Raw genomic sequence first — 11,726 nt, 5'->3', positions numbered from 1 at the left:
GAAATATTATTTGGCTCAGAAGCCTTATCATTTTTTAAACTTCCCAATTTTTTCTTAACCAGCTCAGAATTAATAAAATCATCTTGTTTGATCTTGTTTCCATTTATCAACTGATCAAGATGTGGAATACTGCTTAAATCTTCAGTAGTAAAAATCACAGAAAAAAATTAAATTTAATAACCCAGCCATCTCATAATCATCAGATACTAGCCTTCTTTTATCACCCCTCAAGGGTCTTATCTCTATCCTAACATTTTGTTTCCCATTAATGAATTTAAAGAAATCCTTACTGTTAATTTTTACATTTTCACATAACTTTTTCTCATACATCCTTTTTGATGTCTTAATTTCCTGTTTCACCAACTTTCTTGATCGTCTAAAATCTTCTAAGTCTCCTGTCATACCAGTCAATTAAATTTCTTAAATTTATGATGCTTTTCTTTAATTTTATTTCTTAAACTCTTTGTGAGCCAACCTGGTTTTTTATTTGTAGCTACCCTTTTATTTCTATTAGGAATATGTTTATATTGAATATTTAAAAATGTATGGTTGCGTATCTGCTTGTTTGTTAATTTCTGGTAGAAATTACTTTCAAGGAACTTCAGCGATACAAGTCTTTTCTTGATTAAACCAATTTATTCTTTCTCGATACAACTTTTAGTAATACACAGAATTACACACTTTAAACTTAACAACCTTTATAACACACGCTATAAATCGCAGTGATTCACACACTTTACTTACGGTGCCTACTGTTCGCTTGACTAAAGAAGCAGAACATAGTAGAAAAGACAGGGGAAGAAACAGTTTGTATCAGAAAAGGAAAAAGGTCACAGACTAGGCCACCTGACAACTAGGAAAGGTTAAGACCAAGAATCTATTGATAAATAGTCAAGTAAGAAAGGCGATGTACAGAATTATTGCCAGGAGGAAATGAATGCCAGAAGAACCAATGAAAAAAGACCTGCCACAGAAGGTGAGACATATACAGTGGAAGAACAACAAGAATGTTAGAAGAATAATGCCACATTAGTGAAAATTTAAGCCTAATGGGTGACAGATAGAGCAAATTCCATGCATGATGGTGGAGGGAGGTTAACATTCTATGAAGAAAAGTGTGAAGCAAGAAATAGAAAGAATAATGGGAAGAATAATGGAAAGTCCAACTATCAAGCTGATCAAGGTCCAAAAAGGATTGTAGCAGTATATAATTCCAATGGCCAGAAGGAGGAGACAAATAAGGGAGTAGGTATAGAGAAATAGATAAGACCAAACTTGGTTGAGAAAAACAACAGCCTGAGCCAAAATTTTTAATTTGTGTAACTGTGCAAGTTATAACTTTTAGATTAAGAAATAAAATGAACTTGTAATTATTTTAAATGAATAATCAAAACATATCCATCTGACAACAGAAGCCATTGCAACAATATCATTAAATAACAAAAAGCAATGGTTGAAGCACAGACAGCCTTTTACTTTCTCCCATCCAACCACCCTACAATTAATTATTCTTGTCTTAACCCTTACCAATGTGATTTTCTCAGTTAACCCATTCTGTGGTAAGTTATTGAAAGCTTTTCTAAGTACTCCAATCCACAACCCTTCCATCATACAGAAAACAAGTAACATCCTTGAAAAAGATAAATCAGTAAGGCAAGATTTCCCTTTTTTCTACCACTCTTAATGAAAATTTGCTTCTACTACAGAAATAAAAGTAACTGACCAACTCTCTCTAATCATCTTCTTTAAATTTAAAACTGAAATAACATCTGACTTTGTTCAACCATTAAGCATCTGCTCACTGTCTACTGACCTATCAAAAATGAAAGAGAGAAGCTTGCATATCTCATATTTGACTTCCTTTAACATCCTGGGGGAAATCTTGTCTGATTCTGGTGTTTCATATATTTTTATTTTATTAATCATTACAGTTTCTACTAAGGAATTAATATTTACATGATTCAGGACAATTCCAATATTTTCCACAGTGAAAAAGACAAGCTGAATTGAAGTCCAGATCCTATCTATAGAAAATTATTATTAGATCTGATGAGGCCTCTTACATTTTGAAGCTCCTCATTACAGAAAAAATCAGTCTGTTTAAAATAGTGAAAAAATTGACTACTAGAACCATCATCAAGCTTTCTTTCAAACTTAGCCAACATTGTTGCATCTACCACATTCAAAAACAACCTATTTCACAAGCTGACCATTTTGTTTGAGAAATAAAATTTCCTGGTTTAAGAAACTAAAACAACAAAGAAAAGCCTAAAGTTTAATTTTCTCTGAAATCTGAAAGAACTAAAGGTGACTTTGTAAGAAATTGGATGGTCTTAAGTGATTTCTTTGTGCTGTGAAAAAAAATAAAAAGGTATAAGATATCAAAGCTTTAAAACTCTGAATGTAGTCTTGCTCACCAATAACTTTTAATCTTATAAGTTATAACAGTCAGAGGTTTTACTTTCTCCCCTACTTATGTAACCCTACTAGTAATGCAAACTGTGCAAGTCTCTGCACTACTAGTAGGGTTATTTCATACAATTACCAGTTTATTAATAATATCATCACACATATTCTTCTAAAGGATTGCCATTGTCATTTCGCAACAAATTTTCTGACATAATATACGTCGGACATCCTGTATCAGTGTATGAACTTCTTGAATAAAGTTATAAAGATATTTTATCAAGTATGTAACAAAATGTCATTGTTCATTTGAATCAGCCAAAGGCTCCATATCTAATTAACTCAGATATTTCATGTTCGGTTCTTAAAAACGACCAATCATTTTAATAATATTTATGGCATGGTGTAGCATAATTTGTGCCCAGTGTCCGTATGTAATACTCTCATCAGATTAAGAAAATGTCTTCTAAATATGCAATTTACGTTACGTATCCCATTTCTAGTTTCTTCATCGGATAATTCAAGACTAGCTTAAATTTAAAATCACAGCTGAATCACTTCAAACTAAAAAATCCCGTCAAACAAGCTACGCTATGCCCGGTATCAACATATATGACCGAGTAAATTTAATATTTTAAGTTGACATCTTAATGGATAAATACTTTGTAAAGTAATAATTTATACGTCACAAACTGTTATACACTGCATAGTTAATACTAATAATATTCAATCTATTATTATCAATTTGGAATCTAATTTCCAGGAAGTTACTTTTAACTTTAAAGTTAAATTAACTTTAGTTTTAGTTAGGTACAGACGAAAACTGATTACAAAACTTTTAAATTTTATTTTAAAACTATTTCGCACGTAATTTATAAACCTACAAGTTTTTAAACACCTAATTTCAAAATAAGGTAAATATTTACCTTGGAACTTCTGAAGTTAAAGACATTCCGAAACAATCATGCTTACTTAAACTAAGTTAAGGCTTAAAACTTAAATAAAACAACCTCTGCTGTTAGTATCAATAATTGACGTCTACTACCGCTAGAAAAGCTTGACTCAAGTTTGAGTCACATTTCTCTGTAACAACATTGCGTCACGATACCTGCTGGCCAATCAGATTTCAAAGGTAGTCACAAGATCTTTAAATTGCTTTTGCACATCAATCACACGCCCGGTAAAAACATGAGTTACTTATTTGAGGATAGTGAATCTTTTGTAGTAACAGGTTGAATGATAAAAGCTTCTTCAAAACCGAAATACCGTTCAAAGTTTTAGTTTGTGTTTTTGTGAACGCTCCTGAAGAAGCTGAAAAGCGAAACGTTGAGTGTCTAATTAGATAAAAACAATATTTTGGTGTTATAATGTCGTTTATTTCTAGTATTAATATGTCTTCTACACACCCATATGCACTACAAAAATTAAATAATGGGTTTTTCCTACCCACCGCTGTCATAAATTTGTCAGTAGGAGGTTCAGATAGCGTCGCGCCGCCTCTAACTATCGACCACAGTAGACAACCAGTTCGCACCAATCACATTTACTTTTTATACTGTTATTAAGAATTACAGTGTGCAGTTTTCATTACTTTTTATTTTGAACGCTAAGTAACCAATGTAAACAAGATGCTTTTAAAACAATTACTTCTGTTATTATTATACGCTCAAGAAGCTAAAACAAAGAAAGTTGATGAAAAATTCGTAGGGGGAATTATTATTATCGTTATTGTCGTTTATCACACTTGATCTGGTTTTACGAATATTGTTACGACACCGGAAGCCACGTGACGCTGGTAGCGTGTGCGAGGAGTTCTGGAATGATCGTGAATTTCCAAGTTTGTCGGGACGCCCTCTTTTTTAGTATATAAGCCCGACAAATAAAGAAAAGATTTTGATAGATTGAAGAGATAGATAATTGAGTCAAACGAACAGTAGGCACCGTAAATAAAATGTGTGAATCACTGCGATTTATAGCGTGTGTTATAAAGGCTGTTAAGTTTAAAGTGACTGTGGAAATTCAGTGTATTACAATGTTGTATCGAGAAAGAATAAAGTAGTTTTAATTAAGAAAGAACTTGTATCGTTGAAATTCATCGGAAAGAATTTATACCAGAAATTAACAAACGACCAGATACGTAACAATATATAAAATTATATATATATTGTTGCGTCAGCGAGTCACGTGACTATTGTGACGCAACGTTTCTAGAACTATCATGTACTTTGGCGAATGCTCTAGTATATACTAGATGGGGTAGGCTGGTATATATAAGAGGGGGAAAACGTGACGCGAGAAGGTAATGTAATGTGTGTGTAGATAGTGAGTAATTGAACTGCAGTCAGAAGTATTGTTGACGTTCGTTGATTAGCGTTTGTTTTAGCGAGATTGTTGAAGTTAAGTGTATCGGTAAAGTTATATTCGGAAAGAATAAATCAGTTTTATTAAGAAAGGACTTGCGTCGCTTAAGTTTCGTCGGAACGAAGTCACTGAAAATCAATTAACAAACGGAGACGTAACAATATACTAGCTGGTGTACCCATTCAATGCACGGGGAAGACATAGGTGGGCCAGAACCTATTTGCTTGTTTTTCATCGTCAGTTTGTCTTCTTTGGTTTATTTCTCCAAGGGCTTCATTTGACAGTGTCAGTTGTTCTTTCTCTGCCTCAGTTATCTCAATGTTTGCTAAACTTTCTTTATTTTGTCGTACCATCCATCTACTCTTTCTTTCTCTTGCTAATTGGCGTTTTTGTATGTGTGTTTTTTCTTGCACTGTTTCTGAACTATTTTTAGTTTTATTCAGAATTTTACTTTAGAATTTACTTCATAGATGGAGTTGAACTGAACTGAAAAGCTGGAGTGGCTTGATGCTGTAAACATGCCATCTTTAAATTCGAATATTAACCAATATATCAAATCCCTGATTTAACCTATAATTGTATTGAAAGGGCCTGCTGTGAATACGAACATTTGTTAAAAACTAGTAATAATAAAAAATCCCGACTCAAGTAAGATTTTAACTCCAAACTTTCAAAGCATAAGTGAGCGCTGTAACCACTAAGCCATTTTATCAACAGTTTTTGAAATATCCTTGTATTCATGTTTTTTCGAATATTGAAATAACTTGCTCTAACCACTATCACTTAACATAATATTGTTGCGTATCTGCTTGTTTGTTCATTTCCGGTAGAATTTCTTTACTTCAGCAATACAAGTCCTTTTTTGATTAAACCAGTTTATTCTTTCTCGATACAAACTATTAGTACACAGAATTTCCACAGTCAGTGTATTTCTCGTCATTTTCATCGAAACGACTTTTATAATACATGCTATAAATCACAGCGATTCACAATCTCGATAACTTATCGTGACTACTGTTCGTTTTAACATACATTCCATTGCCGCTGGCTTTTCTCACCAGGCTTATATACTAAAGAAGGGGGGCGTCTAGAATGCACTCGGAGCTCCCCGATGATTGATGATCATTCGAGAAATTTCATGCACGCTAACAGTGCCAAACGCGCCAGCAGCGTCACGTGACTTCCACTGTCTTAACACTACCCCTTCCTTAGTATTGTTACGTCTCCGTTTGTTAATTGATTTTCCGTAAATTCGTTCCCACGAAACTTTAGCGACACAAGTCCTTACTTAATAAAACTGGTTTATTCTTTCCGAATATAACTTTACGATACACTTAATTTCAACAATCGCGCTAAAACAAACGCTATAACAACGAACGTGTTCAACTTCAATAATACTCTCTGACTGCAGATCAATTACTCACTGTCTATACACACATTGTCCCGTCACGTTGTCACCCTCTTATATATATACCAGCTACCCTATATCTAGTAATCTCCCGACTATTCCCGAAGGTTCGAGAGGTGGCGTGACACTAGTCACGTGACCTCGCCGACGCAACAGCATTGTTCATCCCAAACAATAGCCATTTACATTAAACCACTACATAATTAAAAATAACTTAATTAAATGTACAGAATTTACAAACACAAAATTAAAATACAACAAAGTCTCTTAATTTTACAGGACGTTTCTTCTTTCACACTGGTCTCTGTCTCATTGGCTTCTGCATCAAGTGGGGTTCATTTGCTTCATCAGGAAATGTCCCATTATCGGTAGTAGTCACATTCGTGGTAGTAACTTCATTAACAGTATCAGTGTTCTCCTTCTCACAACCGGGTAGAGTTTCTTCGTTAAACAGTGGCTTTTTCAAGTGACATGTCTTCAGCAGCATCATTTGTTCTGTTGTTCATTTCGTTCCAAGTGAAATGTCCTGGACCATGATAACGCCAAAGCCTGTTGGCATGCGCCATCTTTGGCTTATCTCGCCGACCACATTTTATTCGGAAAGTCACGTCTGAGAGACGATCCACTATGTCATATGGGCCTTCCCATGGAGAAGGCAATTTAGGAGACATCCCTTTGGTCTTCCTGAGATTATACAACCACACCTTGTCTCCTGGTAAAAAGCTGACTTTAGTAGATCTCTTATCATAACATAGCTTCATGGAATCAGCAGACGCTTTCAAGTTTGAACGCACTTGATGATGAATATCATCCATCCTTTCAAATAATACTTTCACGAACTCGGACACATTTTGAGGCAACTCTTCATAAGGTGGGCATCCTATTATAAGGTCCACTGGCAACCGAAGTTCCCGACCAAACATCAGCTTTGCTGTAGTGTATCCAATGGCATCATGCTCTGCTGTTCTGTAGGCCATCAACAGCGGAGGGAGTAAGACATCCCAGTCATCTTGGTGACTATTACAAAACTTTGCCCATTCCTGTCCCAGTGTCGAATTGTACTTTTCTGCCATCCCATCAGATTGTGGGTGGAGTGACATTGTCCTGGTCTTTCGGATGCCAAATAACTTGTAGCATTCTTGGAACACAGCTGATTCGAAGTTACGGCCTTGATCTGAATGCAGTTCATATGGCATACCAAATCTGAAAAAGAAATCACCAGTAGCCGAAGCTACAGTTGTAGCTTCCTGATTTGGTGTTGCATATGCCTCAGGCCACTTGGTGAAATAATCCATCACCACACAAATGTAGTTGTTTCCAGCACGAGTTTGGGACAATGGACCAGCAATGTCAATGTTAACAGCAGTATTTATTTAATACTTTGTTACAATAATCCACTTTTCTAGGAATTTACACCTCACTTTCAGTGCATCAGTTTTCTATTGCAAAGTATATAAATTTCTTTTTTCTCTTCCACATTTTGTATACCTGGATTACCCACATACAGTAATATTGTCTACAGTTTCTTCACGTGTAATGGTCGGTCCATATGCTAGTTACTCTTCTTTCTTGCCTGGTTGATCTGCCTGTTGTGCTGCAGATTCTTCTCACAATTAAAAGTGATATTCTCTCAGGGAGATTGGAGTATATTTCCAACCATATCAATTGGCAGGTCATCATTGGCAGTTCATGAACCGTTGACACTGTATCACACCTCTGTATTTGGTGTTTCCTCATCTGACTCATCCTAGACAACAAAATAAGTACTCTCAGCTGTTTCATCCTCATATTCATGATTGGAGTGAAGTAAATCAGCGGTCCCGTCATTAGCAGACTTTATTACATCCTCTTTTGAAACTTGGTCAAGCCAGCTTACACACGCCATTGGTCACATATGGATGAAGCTGGTCGATATGTACTACACGCTTTTGCATGCCTCTCAACTTCAGTCACTTGTATGTTAATGGGCCAACTCATCGCAGCAAAATATGAGGTACTGTCCAGCCAGAGTCAAAAGACTTCTGGGTTGCTGGAACATACCAAAGCCACACACCAGTCTCCACTTTTGTACGTCGTCTTCTTCACTGCAAACTCATGCATGTGAACTAATGCAGGCCTTAGCCACTCCACATTGTTGTGTAGATTGTGGGATATTTGCTCTAAGTGGGAGACTATAAATCATATTTACATGGAGTACAACTTCTTGGCCAAACACAAGCATATTTGGTGAACAGCCTGATGATATCTGTGCAATTTTGTGATGCACCATAATTACATAGAGTGTCTGTTAGCCAGGATAAAATACAATCTCTTCACTCTCCATAGATGAGTCAACAGAATCACATATATGGAATAGTCAAGTTTGGGAGAATTACAGTTATTCTGATATGGGTGGTGATCTACACAAGGAAAATCTCTTGGGCATTTGGAAAGTAAGGGGTCGCAACATGACCATCTTTGCTGGTACACAAATGGTAATTGTACTATGTAATAAATACATATCTTACATTACTATCCAGGAGCTCGAAAAGTAGGAGCTGCTAAGCCTTTTTAGTGCTTATGACATGATCAATTGACTTTTTGAACTTTGAAAATCAAGTGGAAAATCCCACAAGATGAACATTACTTCACAACTTGGAAAGTATGGATTGCCACTTCCTCTCAGTCAGTGATATTGCAAATCAGCAACTGTTCTAATATTGATTTGACAGTTAATCCCAACAATATCAATCTTACTATTGGTCATGCCAAGGTACGAGAGGTGCATCCATAGCATATGGTTTCAGGTTATTCACGTGGATGCACTTATGCATGCCCTGTGAATGTTATATCTCATACATAAGTAGAGCAACATGTCAGAATAATATGTGGGGATAAGTTCAATCACAGCCAAGCTACTTCTATGCTTCTGGCATAATAAAGTACTATATCTAGCCTATAAGCTGGGAAGTCCTTTCCTTGGTTGTCTTATTTTAGTCCCTCTTCCGCTATATTACAGCTTTGCCTAGTTCCTGTCACTCCACATAGAACTATGAGCATTGTGGAGCATCCAACCTAAAGGTGGGCTATACATCACATTCACATAGAGAGTTGTTTCCCATTGAAATATGGGCATGGTAGGTAAATACCCAGTTGATCTTTGTTCTGTTGCGTGATAAGCCATTACGATGTACAGCAACCGTTTGTTTGAATCAATTCAACTGGGATTAACAAACTTTGCAAGTATCTGCTTAAAAGTTTATATCACTTTCTATCATACTGTCTGACTGAGGTGATGAGGTGAAGGGAACATCTTCACAACACTGTGTGGAACTCAGAGGACAACTGGCTGTTGAAATTATTTCCCTGATAAGTATGAATTTCTCCAAAAGTATGCTATCCAATATTCTGACAAAACATCACCGACAACATGTGCTGATTTATCGACCAATGGATATGCTTTGGACCACTTGGTGCAGTAATCAATAGTAACAAGGGAGAGCTTTGATATCCATTTGACAGCAGAATTGTCACTAGTGTGGGTCTGGGATGTTACAGCCGAAATGGCTTTCATGCCAGTACATTTATTTAAATTAGGTCATTTAATGAATGGATATGGTATCACTGTATGACGAGATAATCCACCAGCAATTACATAAAGTATGGTCATATACTATTGCAACAGCTGATCATAATCCAATATGTAATTATGTCTTCATGATTTTTTACAGTTCGTGCACCATGTCAGAGATGCATAATCCACTCAAAAATTGAATTGTTCCTTATAGATAGTGTAACTAGTTTTCGCCACCCAGTGGCACAGTGGTATGTCTGCAGACTTACAACTCTAGAATCCGGGTTTCGATACCAGTGGTGGACAGAGCACAGATAGCCCATTGTGTAACTTTGTGCTTAATTATAAACAAACAAACTAGTTTTTCACAAATATTATGTTTGTAACCTTCATCTTCTTCATGGCACACTATCTGCATTTGAGAGTTGTTAGTTTACAGCTTGTATACACAGTTACATGTTCAAACCCATCCTGCACCTGTAACAGCACTGCTCTGATTCCACTATTGCTGGAATCAATATCCTAGAAGAACTAACATGTAAATACACCAGCATGGATGCTTCAACTAAAGCACACTTCAGCATTTTGTCCATCTGAAATGCATACCAGCCATAGTTAAAGCAGACAAGGGTGCAATAGTCCTGAAGAAATGTCGATGAGATGATGTAAACTCAAGCAAACTTTATACTTCTGGTCATGGGTCCATTGAGATGCTTTTTCTACTTACAATATGATCAAAACAATCTACTGATGTGCACATCAACACACACTTCCCTTAATTCTTTTGCTTATATCCACTGCAAAATCAATGTTCATAGCAGTATACCTGAAAACTTTGTCAAATACCAAGACATCATCTACATATACAGGCTTTTCTCCCATTGCAGCCCTTTGAACATAAGGTCAATCAGCCTCTCAAAAGTAGCTAGATCACTATACAGGTCGAATGGCATAATTCTAGATTCAAACAGATCTTTCCAATTACTAAAAGCAGTTTTACCCTGCTCTTCTCATCCAGTTCAATTTGCCATTATCCAGAGGCTAGTCTAGCATACTGATTTACTAGATGCCTTCCAATACATCAAAGTTTCTGTTTGTGGTAATGGAACAACAACTTCTTCCTGATACCCAAATGGAGTGAGCTGAATTGTTCCATTTGTCTTGATGCCCAGCAAGATAAGGACAGTTTGTTTGCTCAGAAGTGTATCATCAGCTCACAATCATAGCATTTACTCTTGCCCTCTGTTCCAGAAAATATTCCAGGTGGAGGCAGTGGCTGCATAGGGACACAAACACCATGGGAGGGCCTTGATACTCATGCTCATTTATGGGTACTCAGCTAAGTTTTACCACAGGATTTTCAAACATTGAAGGCATGCCAATTCATGACAGAGCTCAATCATGTTGAGGAACACTTGGTTGGATAAAATGGCTAGGAGGCGTGAAGCCATGAAAACTGTTGCTGCCTTTTCTTTCCTCTCCTACAATTGGTTTGAGATGACTACCTCGAACTTTAACATCTCATAAACTACTCATGTTAGGATGCAAATACCCAGCGTCCCTAAGTGATACCTTATTGCCTCTCTTGGAAGTTCCTTTCTAAACATATTGACAAGAAAGTCTTCATGATATGCAGCTGCCATTTCAGGATACGCTTTTCCGTGTAAGTTATGCAGATCATTGTCAAAAGCACCTAACTTCTCTAAGGGCCCCTTCTTACGAATCTCGAATTTACCTTCATAGATGACTAAGTTCTATACTGAGTCACAATGTTCGTGCAACTCAGCCATAACTTTATAACAGTCAGCCAGCCTTACCTCAGTTACATTTTGACTGCATCAAGTGTAACACTATCCAGATTCAAGATTAGGCATTGCATCATTGTTCCTGCGACCAGTTGTTCTAGGCAATCACTTGCATACACTTTTGTAGGAAGTGTAACAGGTCTTCATTGATAGGTTTTCATGTGTTAGCTCCAGTTGCACTTGACCTCGGCCC

At 36.5% G+C, this 11,726-nt stretch overlaps 1 protein-coding gene across 1 annotated transcript in view; it reads right to left on the bottom strand.

Annotated features, from left to right (window-relative positions):
- LOC106466435 (spartin-like) overlaps positions 1-3,482 on the bottom strand; it is a 32,488-nt gene extending 29,006 nt beyond the window's left edge. The window contains exon 1 of the mRNA XM_013926718.2: positions 3,333-3,482. Within this exon, the coding sequence (XP_013782172.1) occupies positions 3,333-3,358 (26 nt within the window). The 5' untranslated portion in view covers positions 3,359-3,482. The remainder of the gene's footprint in view (positions 1-3,332) is intronic.
- Between the last annotated feature and the right edge of the window lie 8,244 nt (positions 3,483-11,726).

This window comes from Limulus polyphemus, unplaced genomic scaffold (assembly GCF_000517525.1).
Source record: "Limulus polyphemus unplaced genomic scaffold, Limulus_polyphemus-2.1.2 Scaffold2258, whole genome shotgun sequence".
NCBI lineage: Eukaryota > Metazoa > Arthropoda > Merostomata > Xiphosura > Limulidae > Limulus > Limulus polyphemus.
This window is presented reverse-complemented; position numbering and strand designations above follow the sequence as displayed.